Source organism: Dendronephthya gigantea, unplaced genomic scaffold (genome assembly GCF_004324835.1).
Source record: "Dendronephthya gigantea isolate DGI-Jeju-01 unplaced genomic scaffold, DenGig_1.0 000031F, whole genome shotgun sequence".
In the NCBI taxonomy this organism is placed as follows: Eukaryota; Metazoa; Cnidaria; class Anthozoa; order Malacalcyonacea; family Nephtheidae; genus Dendronephthya; species Dendronephthya gigantea.
The window spans coordinates 1,355,641-1,377,429 of record NW_021163041.1 but is presented as its reverse complement, the minus strand read 5'-3'; the positions used below and the strand labels follow the sequence as shown (position 1 = coordinate 1,377,429).

General features: G+C 35.9%; 4 protein-coding genes across 5 annotated transcripts in view; 2 read left to right on the top strand and 2 right to left on the bottom strand.

Moving 5' to 3' along the window:
* Window positions 1-941: 941 nt before the first annotated feature.
* Window positions 942-10,387, bottom strand: LOC114524506. 2 transcript variants are annotated; one of them, XM_028545605.1, is made up of 14 exons: window positions 10,070-10,387; window positions 8,349-9,509; window positions 7,935-7,990; window positions 6,584-7,769; window positions 6,253-6,405; window positions 5,241-5,988; window positions 3,232-4,952; window positions 2,935-3,121; window positions 2,576-2,670; window positions 2,434-2,494; window positions 1,841-2,082; window positions 1,360-1,445; window positions 1,110-1,179; window positions 942-1,037 (listed from the first exon to the last, which is right to left on the bottom strand). In XM_028545605.1, exons 1-14 carry the CDS (start codon window positions 10,202-10,204, stop codon window positions 966-968), a joined length of 5,973 nt encoding a protein of 1,990 aa, XP_028401406.1. In that variant the 5' UTR covers window positions 10,205-10,387; the 3' UTR covers window positions 942-965. The 2 variants fall into 2 exon arrangements, with proteins under 2 accessions (XP_028401406.1, XP_028401407.1); XM_028545606.1 differs by having other exon boundaries at window positions 8,355-9,509.
* Window positions 10,388-10,448: 61 nt separating this feature from the next.
* On the top strand, window positions 10,449-14,001 carry LOC114524508 (trafficking protein particle complex subunit 4-like). Its single transcript, XM_028545607.1, has 5 exons — window positions 10,449-10,811; window positions 11,341-11,515; window positions 11,787-11,890; window positions 12,141-12,267; window positions 12,718-14,001. The coding sequence occupies exons 1-5, from the start codon at window positions 10,640-10,642 to the stop codon at window positions 12,797-12,799; spliced, it is 660 nt and encodes a 219-aa protein (XP_028401408.1). The 5' UTR covers window positions 10,449-10,639; the 3' UTR covers window positions 12,800-14,001.
* On the bottom strand, window positions 13,607-19,486 carry LOC114524509 (EF-hand calcium-binding domain-containing protein 9-like). Its single transcript, XM_028545608.1, has 4 exons — window positions 19,398-19,486; window positions 17,188-17,877; window positions 13,990-14,384; window positions 13,607-13,737 (listed from the first exon to the last, which is right to left on the bottom strand). The coding sequence occupies exons 2-4, from the start codon at window positions 17,249-17,251 to the stop codon at window positions 13,624-13,626; spliced, it is 573 nt and encodes a 190-aa protein (XP_028401409.1). The 5' UTR covers window positions 17,252-17,877; window positions 19,398-19,486; the 3' UTR covers window positions 13,607-13,623.
* The window catches only part of LOC114524674, a 32,372-nt gene continuing 28,888 nt past the window's right edge, over window positions 18,306-21,789 (top strand). Inside the window, exons 1-3 of the mRNA XM_028545824.1 lie at window positions 18,306-19,481; window positions 19,622-19,647; window positions 20,039-20,168. Coding sequence (XP_028401625.1) covers window positions 20,084-20,168 — 85 coding nt within the window. The 5' untranslated portion in view covers window positions 18,306-19,481; window positions 19,622-19,647; window positions 20,039-20,083. The remainder of the gene's footprint in view (window positions 19,482-19,621; window positions 19,648-20,038; window positions 20,169-21,789) is intronic.

The window sequence follows — 21,789 nt, the reverse complement described above, 5'->3', positions numbered from 1 at the left end:
TTCGAAGTAGCGACAAAATGTTCCTCTTAAGTAAAAGCCACTTAAATTAACATTCATCCTGAGAATGCTTTTATACATATACGTATTGTTCACTACGAGTTATAAAGAAGAAATCTTTTGAGTAGAAAGGCGTTTTGTTTGATAATACTGTATATTCTTTTCGGAATATATTAAGAATATACTATCATGGATATTGTTTGACGGGCGTGATAGAGATTCGTCATTGGGCGTGATCGAGACGATGATGCAAAGGGAAGGAAAGTGTAGAGCGAAAAAGCACGGCCTGCATGAGATATATCAAGGATTCTTTTTGTAAATACATACTAGAGTCTCTGCGTGGGTCTCGTTCCTTTCACGTTTCTTTCCTCTCAGATAAAACTCTTTTACCTACCACTTTATCGGGCACTATTATGGCGACATGACGTATTCTGCAAACTGTTGAATTTCACATTAATCAAAATCCAATTAATTACATAATGATAATACATTTACAGTGGACTGTTGTTCTTGGGCATAAATATGCATGATTATGATTGTCTCTATGCTAAAGCTAAAACAATTTCTCATGCATGCATCGGACTGAAAACATATTTCGTGTAACACGCAAGTTGGATGTTGGATATATACTATACATTAAGGCAGATGGAAGATTATTTTTTTATTACTTTCAGGGATGCATTGAGAAATAAGAATTGCATATGTCACATGCATGACGGGTCGATTGAAGAAATATCACAGAGCATGCATGTGTGGAAACTCTTGTCATACAGCACAGAAGATTAGAAGTCGCACTCATATTAGAACCACGGTTAATATTAGAACAAATGTCAATATATAGGTCAGAAAAGTTTAATACAAGGAATAATTTAAATAAGAATTTCAGATTCTTGAATAATTTATATAAATAAATTTATTGTGCAAAAATGCACATATATGCACATATGTTCATACACATTCACTGTACATTAAACTTGAGAAATTTGTTGCACGGAGTTCGCAGCTAATTCATCGAAGAAATAGATTAGTAAGTTTTTGGCCTAGAATAAAAACAGATAATCAATAATAAGGCCTGATTCTCGTGTCATCATTTATACATAGAGGAAACTTACTTCATTCTCTGTTTCAGCATGGATTATGTGTTCACGATGCTCTGTGATTGAACGCCGTTTTCTTTCAACACTACATAACCAGCAAAACTAACTATGAGCGTGTTTACGTCACGTATAGAAGTGTTGGTAAATTATAAAGTAGCTCTCACGCTAGAAATCTTTTTAACGTAAATCAATTAGACTTAGGTAAGGCATGTCTTACGTCAAGCCAACTGCATGTGACTGTCCTTGCTGTGTCAATGCAATATACCTTTCAATGATAGAATCAAAGCACGTGATAGCATTATCTCTTTGCAAAGCAAGTATAATACAAGGTCCTTCTGACAGTTCATTCTCCTAGAAATGCAAATCAGAACCTTAAAAAGGGAAACAGCTAGGGGATGGATCTAGTGTGGTTCTGTAGGGGTGATAAGTGCAAGCCAGGTGCCGGGCTTGAAATGGAGTATACAAACCAACTCAACTTCGATATCGTGAACTAAATTATTATACAGTTTGAAACAAATTTTCTAACTGCATGTTGAAATATTTTTTCTTGTTTTTAATTAATATTTATAACCTCAATGGAATATTTTTTTCTTATCACAGTCAAACTCGAACATGATTTACAACAACCTACCCTCGTGGCATTATCTTTTTAGTGATATGCTAACATTATGCGAATGTTAAAAAAATATATTTAATATGTTGGGCAAATTCAGCACACCGAATTTCCAAGTACGGGTAAGACCTACCAAATGTTTCCTGTCTGCTCTTGGACCAATCAACATGAAGAATTCATTAACTTGTTCACGTGACAACATTGTCATCTTCATTCCGACCGGAACAAAGTTTGCCGATAAGAAGAACTCCAGCACATCAACTAATGCAATCCTTTTTCTATCATTTCTACCATATAAAATATGGTGGGTTAATATCACACAGTTGACCTGCACCAAACAATTGATCAAATTTTGGGCGGTGGTCGTTGTGAAATCTGGAAGATATAGTTGAGATATTAAAACACAGTGTGTATAATAGGAAACGTGTTGCATGGTGCTAATACGCTTGTCAAACAAGGGAGACCATGCAGACATGGGCATCCCTCTGCTTGTCAATTTAAATCTAAAGTACTGCTTGACCACTATGAACCCACAGCTGATTGCCCTGTTGGTCCTGTTGCCCTTTTCAAGAAAATGCAAGGAAAGAGGTAAGAATTCCGACCAAAACTCCTGAAAGTTGTCTCTGTTGACCTACATACTATACAACCGGATAAATCATTGGTGGTCTGATATAATGTTCGAGAAATCATGTTCCCCATCCCAGCAGTATCAAATTCGGTCATTACTTTTTATCATTTTCCGTCCTGTTTTCTTCCCAATTGTCTCATCAAATGCACGGCATGGAATCTGAAAAACAACAATTGACAGGCAAATGGTATAGTATTCAGGGGATGGAATGTACCTATCATTTAGCCCAATGTATTTTACCTGTTCTGCCTCAAGATCAACGGACGGTCCGCAGCAAACACCACAAGGAAATAGCATTTTCAATTCGCATATAGCCGAACTGTACGATTCTGAACCTATAAGAATCAATATTTTACAGTATGAAAAAGTTTTTTCCATAGAATTTGGAAGAGCACTACAAATTTAATGGGTGCAGCATTAGGGCCATGCAGTATTAAACTTTCATGTACGTTACTCTAATGTACTAAAATTGTTCCAAACTTATCAGCAAACGGCTCCCTAAAATGCTCGGAAGAGCATTGTCCCTTGCACGAGCGATGTCCAGCCATTGGCATCAAAATGCGCCAGGATAAGCTCATGGAGAGTTTTCAATACATTACCGTGAATAGCGTTGTGGATAGAGTCGACGCCATAACAACCGCGGAGCAGAAATGGATCAAGACTACGGGCTATTATGGGATCTTCCGGACCCAAGATATCCAGAAGTTTCTTCACAGCATTTTCACGTTGTAAGCATATCACAAGAGATGTACTGGAGGTCAAATATTGGATATGTTCATTGTAGTCCTATAGATATTAATATTTAAGTCAAACGCATTGATCTTGAGCAATAAATGATATTATTAGGAGAAAAACATTTAGCATACAGTAATAATGAATAGTTTTTAAGAGCTTACCGATTCATCATTACGGACTAAAACTTGTGCTTCACTTTGGGTTAACACTCTCATGTTTAATGCCACGATATCGAAGTTTTCTTGGAGAAAACTTTTAAAGATTTTACCAATCTTCTTTGTGTTTGCAACACAGTAAGGTTTAATCAATGCAATCGTGGGCAATGGTCTTGGACCGAACAGCAATGATTGTATGATAGGTACCTCAATGTACCGTGCAGTTTCTACACTGGACGACGAATCATCAGTGGTGGAACGTGTTTTGTGACCAAACACTTTTCGTCGTTTTTTCTGGAAAGAAGCGTTCGTTTCCTTTTGTGCGAAACTTTGTAACATCTGTCGAAGTGGAGGAACGAAAACAGTATTGGTTCTATTGGAGTCATCGGGAAACAGTTCTGATTCTTCAAATAAAACTGTTAACTGTCGAAAGGCGACCTCTGAAGTCAGGGATAATGTCCATTCATTGTGTATACAGCTATCTTCTTTTGCAAGAGAAATCATGAAATCACGCAGACGTTGTATGATATTGATTCCTCGAAAGACGCAGACAACTACAGGATTTGACATCAATAGCTTGATACTGTCAAGCCAAGAACTATCACCGACTTCATGTGGAGTTACCTCCCTTGATTGAACAAGACTGAGACTTGGGAAACTTTTTATTCCAAGTAATTCCCAATCCCCGGCAATACTATTACTATTAGTGAGTTTCTTCAAGAGTATTCCGATAATCTGAATTGCTTCCTGATTAACTGAACTAAGAACACATATTTGCTCGGCTTCCGAATTCAATGAAAATCGATTATTTCGAGCACGCTTAAGAAGACTGGTATCAGGTTTATAGCAAACATCTCCCCATAATGATTTTGAACTAGCGTCGTTGAACTGTGCTATGGTTAAATACATTCGTAGTGTAGTTTCTTCGAGATCGGGTAAACTGGTAGAGTTGGTTGTCATCCAGTCCTTTAACGATTCAAATATATGTTTCACCAAACTTGCGGCATGGTATAATCCGTTTTCATGCTGCAATATGAGAATAGTTGACGGATTCGATCTGTTCGTTTTCGTGAAGGCTAACATGGCTTCCAAACTGATGTTTGAATTCCGCCTGGCTGGACTGCCTGGTGGAGAACCACTTGGACTTTGAACGGGTGTATTTCCAGCTGATGGACAGAACACGTTCATCAGAAGTTGTGAAAAACCAAGGCTTGTTCCTTGGCGTTTACTAAGCTGGACTCGTCGTATACCATGCAGAACGAAGCCCCGGAGAAAACAGGTATGAAGAAGTTCGCCAAGGAAGCTAGGAGGAACCAATGGTGAGATGATGAGAATGAATGCAACGCGGGTTGACGTTACCAAAAATGCAGGAGGCTTTTGAGCTGGAACACTGTCCGGGGAACATGGTTTGGGTTTATCATTAGAATCCTCCACAGCTCGGATGTCGTCCTCGGTCAAGCGTCCACCAAACACACGAGCCAAGTGTGCTGTAGCTTGATTAACGTAACTTGGACAGTAAAACGATTTATCCTCAGTATTCGTGGAACAATATATAGCACGAAGAGAGGGTATTTCCCGTCGGTCATCCAACAAGGGAATTTTGGATCCAATGATTTTCTTCATCTTTGCTATAGCAAATGGACCCCTGACAGCTAAATTAAGGGTGGGTTGGAGATCATATCTTGACTGAGGAATCTCATCTTTCCCATTGTCATCTGGGACATTACCTAAAAATATATAAAATTGTCGTCGAGGCCCAATATTGTTGCCTATCGTTAAGCAAACAATATCTTCACTAACTGCACACCATGCCGAACAACCCTTGTTCACGTATCTTGCAAAGGGGTTATTATGCAGAAGGATTACTATGCAGAGGGAAATTAACGGCAGTCGGATACTATAGTAGCTCCTTCCAGAATAAAATCAAGACCATCAGATTCAGCAAGAAGGTGGTCAGCTAACCATCGCATGGGAAAGAAAGGTCACAAATTATTATTATAAAAAAAATACATTACTTGATGGGTCGTGTTCAGTTGTAAGCCGAAGACCAGCGACATCGCAACCATCATTCTCAATACGGGTGAGTAAGTCAAGAACACAAGAAGGATGATAATACAAAGGAGCTCGTAGAAATACAACTGTATTTTCCACAATGACATCACACGGACTATAGTCTTGGTAACAATCATTGCTACCTTCAAGTTCAATGGTTTCCCAATAAAAACAAGATTTGCTTTTAAAAACACGTCGCACGGCGTTTAAATCTTGCCCAACAGTTATGTACGTTGACAACATCTTCGAACTATAAGCGTCCTCGTCTACTTGACAACAACCATTTAGGTAAACATTTTCGATTTTTTGGTAAACGCTTCTTAATGAATGTGTGGAAAGATACTTGGATATTGCTTTATTAAAAGCACGTGTTTTGTTCTTTGTAGAACCTTTGGTGATATTCGGATCATATACCTTCCCGTTTGGTTGAACACCAACGAAAAGTTGTAGTTGACCATTTTGATACGCTTGGTGAATACCGACAACGGTGAATGGCACGGATTTGTCTTCGCTGTGGGGATTGCAAAGATAACATAACCATGATATAAGAGCATAGTATTGATTAACTTCAGCTCCCGAGGCTAAGCCATTTCCTTTCGAATATTGATGGTTAATTTCCCCACAACCAGTCAACGTGACAACAAGGAGTAAACTAAGTTGCCCTTCTAATGTAAGCAATAAACCTTGCTGATGAGGTTGAAATGAAGCGTCCTGTAATGAACAGAGAAACAAAAACATCGTTGGTAGAACATGGATGACATAAAGCACCTATCTTTTGAAAAGGTCAGGTGGTTTTGGCTTTTGATGGGCATGCATCACACCGAGTGATTGCTGCAAAATTGCATGAGCGGAGGGTAATGGAAGCGCTAAAGTTTTTCATGCGTATGTATTTAATAATAATATACGTGGTTTTCTCTATGTGGTACAGAAGATATTTGGTTAAACTCATCGACTTTAACAATGCTACTCCTTTACCTGGTCATATATGATCGGTGTATTACACGCAGCAGGATACTTTCCACTTGCTGTCACCGTGGGCCTCATACGTTCAATATTAAGTTTTAGTTTCTCTTTCAGTTTCTTCAATTCCTTCTGACTTCGTTCCTTTTGTGGTTTGGAAAATTTATCCTTAATACAATATTAAATGAATGCACTCTTAAATTGTCGTATAACTAAAGTATGAAAATAGTCCCATCGCGGGGAAGTCTCATGAATGAATTATACCTATTCATGATGAATACCTGGTGAATATTCTTTAAGACAAAGGGTGTAGTTTGGATTAATCAGTAAATTTTTAGGTACCTACCAGTTTATTTTTGTTTGCCTCTTTCTTTTCAAGAATGGTTGGTGTGATTGTTCTATAGGTCTCAGTAGTCAGGGATTGCTTTGATGTTTTCTCGTTCATACACTCGATAATCCTATAAACATTGCATGGATCTACAACAAGAACATCGTTTGATAGTTCCCGTTTCTCATAAATACCACACTGTTGTTCTTTTTCCTTCGGCAATGAACCTATACGCATGTTTTTTGTGTCATCATTAGCGCCTTCTTCAGTCCCACTGAATCGTAAATTTATCCCTACTTCCACCGTACTAATTTCATCTGATCTCTGTTGAATCACCAACTGTACACTCTCGCTCATTTTACTTGAACATAAATCATTGGTATTAGTTTCTTTAAATTCCTCACTTTTTCCACCACTCGAGGCAGTTTTTTCATCCCTCTGGATACGTCTTGTGTTCCCTGATCTAAATGCAACACTTCTAGAGCTATTCTGGTCTTTCTCATCGTCGAACTGCTGAGACTGAGTAGTAGGCCTAATACCTTTTTCATCATGAGCAATGTGATGCTTATTGTCAAGAGGATCATTTTTCTTACTTGCAATATTTGCATGCGTAGTACTTGGCTCTGCGTGCGTCTCAAAGAACCACTCGTCTTTTTCAATTTTACCGGATAAATAATCATTTTGAGACTTTAATTCTTCCTTGTTTAAGTTCGCATAAGCAAAATTCTCGTCTTTTGTAATTTTCGGACCAATAATAATCTTCTGTTCTTTTTCTTCCGACTGACACCTATCATCTTGTAGTACATTTACACCAATTTTGCATCCTAAAGACATGCTGGCATCTGCCTGTTCCGTTACGTCTTCACTCCGCGAAGAAACACGACCATCCTTGACATTCAAACACGGGGATTCTTCCAATTCACTCTTGACAATGGACTTCGCATCTATTTCTTTACTGATACTATTTTCACAATATTCGCTATGTTCCTCCACTGGTAAACCCCCTGTCAATTCTTTTTCATCAAGTTTTTCCACGGTAGCACTTGAAATTTGCTGCAGAAAAGGTTCCCTGATTACTTTACTGGAATGATCGGATTTCGTGCGCTCCTCGGGTTGTCGTTTTGCTCTTTCCTTGAGTTTCATGCGCATCTCACGCCATTCAGTGTGTTCATCGTCACTTTCCTCATCAGAGTTGCTGTCTAATCTAAATAAAAACAATTCACTTTTAAATCATAATTTATCCATGGTAACATGTCGTTTTTTGTGTGTACACTTTCCAGAAACCTAGCTGCCTTTAAGCTGGCTCCGTTAAACAGCGTGTTGGTTCTCTGCTCTGTTCTCTCAAAAATTGAAAACAATCGATCATTACCTTTCTTTTTTAAGACCTAAGATTCGCTGTATTGATTCGGAATACGCCTCTTCTTCCTGTTTAGAAGGAATGCATTTATGAAATTTTCAGGGCTGATATCAAATCCGCATTAAGTTACAATGCAGTTAAATAAGTTTATGGAAGACAATGCAGATAATCGTGAATCTATTACAGAGGATCACGAATGTTCCACGTTTTTCCAAACCATTTCAACTACAAGAATACCCCACTATCATTCTTGGGGTTATGGATTAAGGTCAGTTTTGTATATAATGTATTTAATTTGGAGAACAGATATAATCACACACTTTTGTCATCTAAGAACAAGTTTGTGTAATTAAGTAATGCTACTAACCATCAATGATGCTGAAACTACACTTTTTCCTCTCAGGTTTTAATGCAATATACATGTACCTGTACCTTTTCTTTTTCCAAATTGCCCTCAGGTCTTAAATCAAGAAATACCGTTTGTGGCTCTTGGGAGGAATTGTCATCACTGCTTAACTGTGACCAAGTATGAATAGATTTAGCAGATCCGTAATTGCATTTCACCTTCCTCTTTGTTTGATAAAAACTTTCAGCAATGATTTGACAACTGCTATCCATGACACTAGTACATGCACTCAACTGATCTTTGGAGAGGTCAGACAGCTTAGACATCAACTCAGCATCACCAGCAGAGTGCATTATCTTGTCACTCTGTTGTGATGTGCTGGGAAGAAGATCAGATACCGAGAGTTCATTCTTTGAAGGAAGTGTTCCCAGCACTAACTGAAGTTCACTAAAGTTGATCTCTTTAAGTAAGTCAAAGTCCAACTGGTTTTTATATTCAGCATCATTTTTAGTTGACGAATGTGACTCTTTTTGCTCTGCAGGTAGAGGCATTTGGATGGCTTCATCTGGTTGAATATTTTTGCCAACAGGATCAACAGTTTGTTTTGACTCATCTAACTTTATATATACAGAATAGTTGTGCTCTGTTTGGCATGAAACTGAGGTAGATATTTGTGTATCAACTTTCTGTCTTAATTTGACTGTGGGGATATTATCATGGTGTGAAGATGAACAATTTTTAGAAACTTGCTCATCATTTGGAGCACTAGGATTAACAACTTTTCCATCTAATGCAGTGGATATTTCAACCTCATGAGTGTCTGACAATTCATTATTGGAAGTTTGACAGGATGAGGTTTTCATTAACACTATGGGATGTTCAGTGTTAAAAGCATCACTGCAACCATCTGTATGACTGACATTAAAACTTTTACTACAGTCCAGTTCTTGTAGACTCTGATTAATATTTACACTAGGGGTTGTCTTGTCTGTGTTGGGCGGTGTTGTATCATCAAAATATGTTAAATCACTATCTTTTTGGTAAGAGACAGTGGCCAATGGAGTAGCTACAGGAGCCTCATTCTGGGAATCTAAAAGATCATCATCTGTTTGACCAGACACTGAAGATGATTGAATAGCTGTAATCTGTTTATCTTTAGCTGGTATGCATGATGTAAATTGTTTGTAAAATGATGGGACATTCTTAGGTGGTGACCAGACTGATATTACTTCTTCATTATCCTGAAATAACAGCAAATTATAGACTTACCATTACTTTTCTCACAAAATATTTTTGTAGTGCTAGGATTAGGGCACATGCAAGATTGGGAGGTTATGATTACAGTTATGATTAGGGTTAGCCTTTGATTACAGGGTTAAGTTTCATGTGATTGATACTTTGTTTATATTAATGGTGACAATATAACCATTTGCTTGGTCAATATGTAAAAAAATGTGACGACCAGCCGCCAGCCATCCCAGCCTTTTCTATTATGCTCTCCTGGGCCCTGGGGCGATACCAGCTTTCTGGCTAAGATGAAGCAATCTCGGTTACATTTACATTGAGATGCAAAATATGTTTACACAAACTATCAACCAAAAGAGTTTCTAAGAGTTTCCCAATTGCATCAAAGACGTTATTTGATGAAATTGGGAAAAGCCTAGAAACAACTGAAAAAACTGTATTTCTTTCTTTTTTGAATTCTGACAGCGTTGCTAAGATACCATTGAAACCATAAAAAATTAGCAGCCAGCCACAAACAACACCCACACTAGCCCCTAACGCAAGGGTCACAACTTACATCATCATCAAACTCTAAACTTGGAATTTTCGTTTCAACTTCGGATAAAATTTCGTTGAGTTTCCCGCCATGATGGTCGGGCCATTGTCTTATATTTTCCTCCAAACTTAATTCTTCGTCGTCATCAGAATCCATTTTGTCAGCAAACAATAAACAAATAGATATAGATATCTTTTATCCACCAGAAATCATGGAAAAAAATATAACTTTTATATCACAGTATAAACTTTAATTTGTTTTTATTTTGTTTGGCAACAGGTCAGGTCGTCTAAAATTTCCCGCTTTCGTTAGAGTTGCTGACGAAATATTTGACGAATTTTAAACGTCGAGTCAAATTTTCCCTTCATATCCAAACATATCCAATCGAATCCCATTTTTTTCATTTCGATTTTCGAAAGCAAGATTCAAGAACTACAAGAAGCAAATTATGGACAGAAGTAGTGGAAGAAGTTCATTTGCTTCTCAGTGAACTAAATATACGTATATATAAAAAGAGGCCTTATTTTATAAATTGTGGGGATATTTTCTCTAATTCTCTAAGCTAGAAACAGGAAGTGGTAAAATTATTATATGGCGATCCAAAGTGTGTTCATCTTGAACAAAGCTGGGGGCCTTATTTATCATACTGACCGTTACAACGCCAAAAGTGATATTGAAAAGACATTTAGTTATCCATTAGATATTGTTTTAAAGGAGGATGATAAGTTGACTGTTGTGTTTGGCGAGAGAGATGGTATAAAAGGCATGTATACAGTATTGTATAGTGTGTACTCACCACATTAATTTTGTTTGATATATACACAAGTGCATGCATATTCTGCCAAAGGCTGAATGATAATTCACAGTGTCTGAATTACCAGTCATATTGCCTCCTCTGCATCTCATTCCTAATTCTGGTGCAGCTGCCCCTACTGTGTAGTGTACACCTCTGTGCTATAATCCTGTGAAATATAACTTATATGGTGACTACCTGAGATACCCAGATAATTAGACAAGCTAATTACCTTGTCTATGCAGCATTTCGATAACTGAGCTATAAATAACAATAGTGGCATTTTAAATTCAGACTACATCTACAAGTATTTATACTTGTCATAAACAAAAGAGTGTATACTGTATGTGGGAGTTGTATTAGGCTGAGAGAATGAACCTTCCAGTCTGGATGGAAGTGTAATTGGTCTCCCCATATCTATTCCGGTTTCCAGGGTTATTCAACTTGACCTTAACTTGGCTTTATTCTCAATTGCTATCATAATTGTATTTTTTGCCAGTTGGTTATAGTCTTTTGGCGATAAATGGGGAGGAAGTGAGCAATAAACAACTACCTAATGGTATGGATGCTGTGGAATTCCTTAAATATCCCAACAATTATCCGGTTTCACTAAAATTTGGTCGCACCAAGCTAAAGACCAATGAGAAGATTATGTTTGCAAGCATGTTTCACACGTAAGCCAAATATATATAATTGGATATAAATTAATTACAGTGAATTACACAATGGTTATAATAGGTAAATGAATGTAAATGCTATTCTCTTGCAACCCTCTTATGCATCTGCAATTCCAAGCAATGCTCCAACCACAATTCTACAAAGCTAACCTGTAAAGGATAAAGCTAACCTGTAAAGGATAAAGCTAACCTGATAAGGCTAACCTGTAAATTGGTTAGGATCTAATTAGTTTCCTCTAGAATGTTATACTTTTTCTTTAAATTTTAGTTTGTTTGCAATTTCAACTAAACTATCACCTGAACAGAAATCATCTGGTATACAAGTTTTGGAAACAGAATCATTCAAACTTCATTGCTACCAAACTGCAACAGGTAAGGAACAGAGAAGTGTTATGTAAGTCAATAATTGATTGGAAACAAAATGATTGAAATTTATTTAATTCTATTATTTTGTGTAACTATGCCTTACAGATGAAAAATGATACCAGTGTTGTATGTTATATCATATCTTAGGTGTTAAATTATTATGTATGAAAAGAAATGGCAAGCATCTCCTGTGTGCTGAAACTAATTCCTACATAGATCCTACCTCGTCTTTTAAAAAATTATATTTTTCTTTTAGGTGTGAAATTCCTAGTTCTCACAGACCCTAAGCAGGGTCCGATGGACAGTTTCTTGAAACGCTTCCATGAACTTTATACAGATTATGCTTTAAAAAATCCGTTTTATTCTTTGGAAATGCCCATTAGGTAATGATGCAGAGTGGTAGAAGATGAGATGATATTATAAAATGAATTGGTTGTATATAATTTGAAGAGGAAAGAATTGAGTTTGGAGAATATGTACAGAGAAATCCATGTTAGAGAATTTTTTGAAAATTTAAAATTCTATGAAATCTAGGCTTTAAGAAAATTTGTCAAATTTGGTACAACTTGTGTAGGACATGTTCATAAACCAGAATAAAGGAGCTTTAATTTAATAAGTAATTGTGACTTAGAAATTGAAGTGAGTTAATACTTCACAGTAGTTGTTGACTTTATGGGCCTTGTTAGCAATTATATACAATTCTGTGTCACTTTAATTCACTACAATTAATTCACTACTGTGGAGCATGTTTGCTATAAAGCTTAAAGTGGTTGACCGCCACTTAAATCGCTGATGAAATGTCAAATGAAAATTACTGATGCATTCTTTTTTAGATGTGAGTTATTTGATACAAATCTGCAAAAGACTATGGACCAACTTGAAAAGATAACAACAACGCAATATTCAAATGAATGAAAAAGTCCGGTAACATATTCTATCCCTCCTAATTATACCTCTTCATTGTCTTAGATCTTCATGTACTTGCATTAATAAATATCATAAAAATATCAACAGCAATGCATGTTAGTGCTTCTACATTAGGGAAGGAGAGGTTAAGAACGAAAACTAAAGATATTCCAGTAAGTACTGTAGCTCGACTGGCAGTAAACTAGCCTCTAGTCGAACAAAATCGAACGTACTCGAGCATCCACGAAGTGCGCGTGAATGTCTCGCAAGTGGCAAGAGCTTCAAGGTTTAATAACCAGATTACACTGTCAAAGCTTCTGACTTCTGTGATCACTGTCACAATTTTGTTGGCAATATGGCAATATTTGAGGGAACCAAAAAGAGCCTTTTCGCCGTGAGACAGAAATACCCCAAAAGAGTTAGCAAAAGAGTGAGTTTTGTGCTGTGCCTTTGTACTCAGGCCTCTTCTAAGACCTGAGGAGGATAATTTACTCTGGTTCTCACCTCTCATCGAGTAATGATCATTTAAAATATATACTTTATGCAAGCCATGCACGGCGAAACAAACCACTGTATTGTACACAGATCACAGATTTTGGACAAGTAAATTCTGTTTCTATGACTTTTAAGTAAAGTATGAAGCATAACTGTACTATAAATCTCAGATTGAGTTACAGAATAATAACTTTAATGACACAGCTTTTTTACATTGAAATATAGCATCTAGAATTTGATATAAGGTAACGCGTATACTTCTAATGTGTATGTATATGTGCATGCATGCAGTATAATTATTGAATACATTTACTGATTTGGAGTACGTCAAACACATTTTAAAGTATCCTGCAAGCAGGTCCCGATACTGCGGATGAGTTTCGTGCTTCCATCTCCGTTTGTCTGTCAATACATGCCATAGCGAACATCTTGAATTCAGAATAATCTAATTCCTATGACAGAGCAAACCTTATTTTGTATGAAAATTTAAATAACTTTGGTAGGAAGATTTAAAAACATCTGACGGCTGATAAAACTGCATGCAACTTGTCTCGATCAGCAAGATATTGATTTGTTTAGACAGAAAAGGAAGTAAAACACTGTGCCTTTCTTGGTAGGAAAATTGCGATGTTGTATAAACACAACACCCTTTCTATTAGCTTTGAAAGTGTCTATGGAAACTTGATTATTTTCATTCAACTTACATGGTCTCCTGACACATCAAACTCGGAAAATATTGTCCTCATCGCTTCCCCTTGTAGATTAAAAAGAAACCCAAATTTTTCAAACTCATCGCAAGAAATATTTCCACTGGAATCCTCGTCCAATAAATCAAACACCGTTCTTGAATGACGATATATAAAATGTTTCTCGTCATTATCTTGTACGGCAATCAGTATACAAACTAATAAATAGAATTCATCAAAATCTAATGTCCCGGAGCAATCAACGTCTAACATATCAAAGACTTTGTAAATTTGCGATTTTGTTAAATCCGTTGAAGAACTCATAAATGCCCAGAATTGGACATCGTTTAGTTGCAATTCTCTGTGGATATCTAAGCATTTGAATAACTCCAGGATAACTTGAATACTTCGTCCTGCATTATTGAAAGAAAGAAAAAAGAAGTATTAAGAGGAGATTTTTTAGAAAATCGCGTATTTTTGCACAAAATCGCTCAAAACTTAGCAACCAGGCCTTCGCTAAAATATGCTTTGCAGCCATTTTGAATTTACAAGTTTGGTAAAGTTTTCGTGTTGAGTGACAGCTCTTTTACTAACTTTTGGGGAACTTCAAAAGACGAAAAGCTCCTTGAAACAAAGAAGAACAACAGGTGAGTGTTCGTTCAATTGTTTTGATATTTTGAATGATATAATTTTCCATGCGTACATTTTTATTAGTGCGAAGGAGTGACACACAGTCACAGTCACACACTAATGTGTAATTGACAGTGTAAACATATTGAAATATACTGATTTTAGTGGTTTAGAATTAATCTTGTGATAAAATAAAAATCTCAAATGTCAACGTTTTTATTTCTAGGTATCCAACATCTTGGAAAATATGAACAATAGTTTCAGATACGGACATGCCAGTAAACTCGCATTTGCGTTGGAGATGGTGGATAGTTATGTGTAGTAGCTTGAAGATCAGTTTATCTTTATCACAACAATAATAAAAAAGACCGTAAATAATTTATTCAAGAAACAACACAAAGAAAGGGAAAGTCAAACTATTTTGATTTATTTCAAAAACAACTGCCCTCTCTACTTTATTAACAATGAATTCCTTGTGTGGTGGGTACATAATATGGGACATGTAGGTGGGACAATCATGGGACAATTCATTCCAAAATTATACAGCTGTAAGTATAGGTAACAAAATTGTAATGTGACTTTGTTGTTAAAATATTATATCATTAATTGCAATAAATAGTGTTTTTGCAATCTTGTGTTGTTTCCACTGTTTTTTCAAAGCCTGCAATAAAAAGTAATAGATATGTCAAATATGTGGCAATGGCAAATTCCTCTATAAGATATTTATCAAGACAAGTCTGGAGTTAACAAGAAAGGGCTTAAGGGCATGTAGGATGTAGCATCCAGGGCCTGATTTGCACAAACTTCCAGATCTGCAACATGTGTTCAACCAGGATAAATAAAACCCTATACAATCACCATAGAAATATAAAATGGGCTGAAAGCCAATTGTTTGCACAGCTTACAGTATACATTTCATTTTATATCCAAAAATCAGATAGCAACACTGGGCTATTCAAGTAAATACATGTTGTGTATACAGCAAATCTGTTTCGTGTTGAAACAAATTGTAATTTTGTCTCCTCATTGAATATAGGCTAGTAATCACCTTGCCTTTAGTCAGTAATTTTTAGGATTTTACCATTTGTAAGAATATTTAAGTGAATAATATTTGTCAAAATATTGGGCAATTGGAGAAAGATACATTGTAAAGATACATGCTGGACTGTACAATAAATACAGGTAGAGAATATCACACAAATCTGGTTCATTTTAAAAAGTCGAAAAATGCTCCACGGCGTACCACTCCAATTTTAATTAAATGATGGTTTTTGTAAACTAGCATACCTAGGGCAAATCATGAAATACGCCTTAGGTTGATCGGAAATGGTTCTCAGTTGATATTTAATCATTTAACTTAAGGTGAAGGTTCCCTCCATTTTGGCCAAATCATGGCTTATAGAAAACCTGTGGATTTTGGGAACAAAACATGTTCAAACCATCTAAAATCATCATAGAAGTGTAAAATAGGTCGAGAGCCATGTTTGCACAGCTTGTAATACGGCGCTTCGCGTTATATTCAATAAACAGATAGTAATGCTGGACTGTACAAAAAATACAGGTTGAGAATACACAAATCTGGTTCATTTTAAAAAGTCGAAAAATGCTCCACGGCGTACCACTCTAATTTTAATTAAATGATGCTTTTTGTAAACTAGCATACCTAGGGCAAATCATGAAATATGCCTTAGGTTGATCGGAAACATTTCTATAGTAATTTACAAGTGGTGAACAACAGTTTTACAACAGACTTATGTATTCATTTTATACTCAATTACACAAAAATATCAATAACTTTTTAGATAAATTTCATGCCTAGATTTTGGGACCAGGGCAATTGTTGTAACAAAATACATCTTAGTTAAACATTAGACGTTATAAATTATAATATGAACACTTAGCTTGAAAGATAAGAGCAAAATACGGATTATAGTGACTGCATTTTGTGAAAATTTAAAATTTGAATCGCTTCTAAATTTAAGCAAGATTTACTCCGAAATAACCAAGTTAAGTTTATATAAGATGCCTTAAATTAAAACTAGAATGTCTAAGGAATGTTGCAAGGTATGATTTATTGTTATCGATGGCAGTAAAATATGAAAAATCCGCAAAAATGCACGCCTACCTTCCATGCTTCTGTGAGAGTCGAATCCTTCCAACCCCTCTGTGTAACATTGCGTTGCTTTTGACTCTTCAATTACTGTTGAATTCATCTTGTTTATCATTTTACACATCATTCCAATAGTATATTGACGATATTTAACAAAATTAAACGAAAGTCAACAGTTGACTATGTGAAAACACGCAGTAAAGTACTCACACGATATAAGAACCAGCCGCCATGTTACCACCCGATTCATTCGATTGAATCTTAATTTAGTTTTGAGCGCCCAATACGCGATTTTCTAATAAAACTCCTCTTAATATTATTAATATACAATATTATATATAATTGCTTTTGCACGCGAGTAAATATTTAAGTATATTTTTCCTTGTCATTTTGTTATGTTTTAGGCATTTTCTGCTAAGTTCCTAAAGCGCATGCAGGTGAATTATTGTAGTATTTATGATAGAACTTATTCTCACCACTTAACAAGCAGTATGTTTTATCCAAATGTAAATATTTAAAGACGTTTGAAGTAATTTTCATTGTTTAAAGACCGTCTTTTGAACAATTGGTTTAGCGAACGCCAGATATATCGACCATCGTCTCTGTGACGTCAGTAATTGGGCATGCGCACGAGCGCATGCGAGCACATGAAATGTAGTACTACATTTCATACGTCAGAAGTGAATTGGATCCAACAAAGTTGGATGGTGTGAACGGGCCTTTAGATGGCGTCTTGGTCACTTTCACACCTGCGATAGACATCTGTCTAACGTTTCTTTTGTCTTGAACACTCACGCTTGTATTCTAAAACCTCATTCACACTCAAACTCATTGAGTGGGAGATCTTAAACTTCTCAAAACGTTTCCATGGCGGTATTTCCAGTCGAATAGTGTTTTGATTTTCAGTGTTTTAGCTACCTTATACTTCTTTCCACCTATTCAGAAAGAACTTTCTCATTGACCAGCATTAACAAAATATATATCCCACGCTCAATGAGTGTGAGTGAGATTTTTGAATACTGCGTCTGTGTTGTCATGTTTGAGCACTCGGTGTTTTCATGGAAAATTTCCCGTTGACGTTGTAGAGTTGATCATAGGCCCGGCAACCAATTCATGAATAGCGTTTTCAACACTGTTCAAAAGTTCCGCGAGATGCAGCACAAAATCTAAAATGTATTTTAAAATTTTGTTACGTATTTAATAGCCCAACAGTGTGTTGACAAAGATTGTGAATTAAACTGTTTTGCTGCATATCAAAGACATTTTTCATTTGACATCAAATTTTGAAGTTTTTTTACTGTCAACTTTCGCAGGTATATATATAGAGTAATAAATAACTCATGCGAGTCACGTTTAAACAACTGAGTCAGAGACATTGAAAAATACATACATTCTACACCGGTTTTTGTTATTAGTGTTTTATTTATTAAGTTATATATTTAACTTCGTTTTAGGGCGCATAATGACTTCAGAATTATTTGTGTCGAAGGGCTGTGGTAATTACGTGGAAAATTGCGCCTCATGCATATCTACTATATAGGGGTAATTTATATAATCGTTCCCGCTTCCCCCTCCCCGTGCTTCGTCTTTGCTCTGGCTTAATAGTGACAGGTGCACAACCAAGAGACATTTACAAGTCCATTATTCATTTATTGCCCTTACACAGGTTGCTAGCCTTCGGTCTTTAGTTATACTGTCGCTTGCATGCATGCACGAGCCTCAGCGATCTAGCTACTTTACTTGCCGATACTGAATTTATTGAAAACCCGAGAGGAGTCTTCAACATTAAAGAATTGTAAACATCGATAAACTGAGCCACGGAACATAACATATAATAGCTACTTTAGTTTTAACATGCAAATATAGTTTTGGCAGCATATAAATGTTTTTTGTCGAAATTCGGCTCATTTTATAGTTTAAGCCTTAAGGCAGTTCAAAAACATGTCGATAACCCAACATCAAGTATTTTAATCAAAGACAAAGTGAGAATTTTTGGTCATCGTAAACGAGGAAATGAAATGGAAATTTATTTCGGACGGGCCGGAAATATTAATGTGATAGGAAAGCGAGTGAACGTTATTTTAGGCCAGCAAAAGTCCCCTTTTATCCTAAAATTACACCGCGTACGTATACTGGTTATCATCATAGACGATTAAACGAGTATATCACTACAAAAAATTGCTTATGTCACAGACTCTGCGTTTCATATCCATTTCTTCATGCAATATCTTGATTGTTGCACTGATGGATAGAGATCACGTTTATTAATATTTAAAGTGGTGTTAGAATAATAATTATATAGGGCCTAATAACGTAATTTGAATTCGTATATTGGGCAGTAACATAATTTGTCGATGTTAACTGTCGAGTATTTGTATCATATCACATTTTTAACTCTAGAGTAGAGGTACTTGCTACAGTATACATGCATGTAGTAATACACTATGAAAAATATTTCTTGTCTTTCCTGGTACATGCAGATATTAATGCATGCAGGCTTTTATATCGCTTAGCCCTTATTATACATCGCTGCAGGTGGGTCATAATTTGGACATATATAGCTATATATATATATACGCATGCAGACACAAAACATTGCCTGTTTAATTTTTTTTCACATGCGCAGTTACACTGAATGGACAATATACAAAGACTGTTTTTCTAGGAAATAAATTTAGAGGATCACCGTTTTGAAACTTTTCAGAATGAGCAACTTTGAACCAGGAAGGATGTGATTAATGAGCATTTCTTCAGCTGCATGGTTGTCAAGGTAGGCTGTGTTTTCTGCGACAACGAAAATACATTATCATTAATATTTAATGCGATTTAAAGTTAAGTCAGTTTTACGGACAACCTTGTTGACGATGATGCAGCGATAAAAAGATAAAACTATTGGGTTTATTTTGCCAGGCAAAAGATTCTGATCTTCTCTGAAGGTAATTCGTAGAAAGGATGCTTTTCACGTTGATTAGTTCAAATTATAGCTAGGCCTGAGTCTAAAGATGAAATTTCCAAATTTCAACATGTAACAAAACTGATCCGTATAATTAAGATGGCCTATATACAACGCTTAAACGTTCTTTGGCATATTATAGGCCTTATTTTATAAAAGAAGGAAATTCTAAAACACGGCTGGATAGTTTCACAAGATACTGATATTCGCAAGGCTAAAAGTCGTGCATCTTTAATCATCAGTATAATTCTTTTCAATCTTAATGATAAAAGTGCAAATTGTTTCAAGTGTTGCTGTAAAGTTAAAACGTTTCTGTAATATACTCTCAGTAGCAAAAACTTGTTTATTGACACATATTTTTGGGTATTTGATAGGTTACAGCCAAATACTTTTGTGGACAGGGCGAATTATATACTACTATGGAAAAGTGTATTATTCGTTGGGTTCTGTTGTTCGTCGTTGTTCAATTTATATGTACAATAACCCAAACAGACCAAGTCCAAGGTATATTTTTTTGTATCTAAAATTTAGTTAACTACGCTGACGTTTTCTTTACATACACTAAAGGTTTCTGACAACGAATCTTCAAATTTCTAGTCTATAATAAAACATCCTATATGCCTAAGAGTATAAGTACATTTTCATCAATTATGCAAGCGAATATATAGACCGCCTGTTTGCACGGTTTAATATTTATATATTGCTTTATCGCAAAGTATTTTAACCTCCTAGATTTAGCCTTAACTAAAAAATGACTATATTTAACGTTTGGAAATGAGAGCACACCGCCGTCATAAAATATAGGAAAATATTCCGCGTATTTCTGGTATAAATTAATTTTATGTCATGCACGCAGCTCAACTTGAATCCACATCGGACGCAGCTTAGCAACGCCGCACGAATTTTGTCACTATATATGAATAATCAGTGACAGTATATATATCGAGGGAATTTTTAGCAGAATTACGCGGGCAGAAAAATTTTCCCGCGCTTCTACTCTTTAGAAAACGTAAATCAGAAGTAAAGTTAACAGTCAGTGAAAGTCGATTATAGATTATGCCCATGTACGTGCCTTAACGAACTATATATATTAAACTATATTATTCAGTTTTACCTTGGTGTGTCTGTGAGGTGCAGTCATGCATTATGTATAGAATCATTTTTGCTTAGGTATAGTCTACATTAAAAAAAATTTTTCTTTTATTTTTCTTAAAAATCTTTTGATGACATATTGCAAGCCAAATTGCTCTGAGACTGAGAGAAAAAAGACTCTTCAATCACTTAGGAGTCTTCAATCACTATATGTAGTTACCGGCCAGACCAAACACACCCAATGGTGTAAAATAGGTAAAGCATGGATAATAAAATCACACAGTCTTTTAACTATCATGCATGGTTAAAGGAAAGGAAAAGAGAAAACGGCAAAATTTATGAATTCTGGTTATGCCAATATACTGAAACAGCTGCATGCTGATGATCGGTATACTTTGCGGGTATATAGCGTTGCTTAAAACAGCCAGCCGTTTGTGCGGGCAGTTGCATACTTGTAGCTATATTTTTATTTGATGAACGACTGGATGAACGGCTGCTTGAATGAATGAAGAGACATCCAGCCAAAAATTGCCAAGACTTTGCTAATCATCAAAATATTATGAAATCGATATGTGCATGTGCATAATAGGTTGTTTTCAAGAAAACGATGCTCAGGTGATTTACAAGGTATAAATACCCCCAAAATTATATGCAGTGTTAATTGTGAAACTGAATAGCGTTAATCTTTAACATAAGATTTATTTCTCAGAATTTAGCCGCGGGCGGGAAATGCAGCACTGCTGGTTTTATTTAGCCGTAATTTTCGTGAGCGTGTCAAGTTGATTGATGTATTATAATATTGCTACGTATATCTATGCAGTCAACCATGTCAATTCATATCGGTGAAAATGACTTGTTCACGAGAATTACGACTGAATAAACGATTAATCTGGTTTATACTTGTCAGCGACAGTTGTTGTTACTGACACTGACAAGTGAGATCCATCGTTATTATACGAAAAATCAATCCATCGTTATTATATGGAAAATCAGAGTCACCTGCTCTGTTTGGTCACTACGCTCTCGTGTCTAC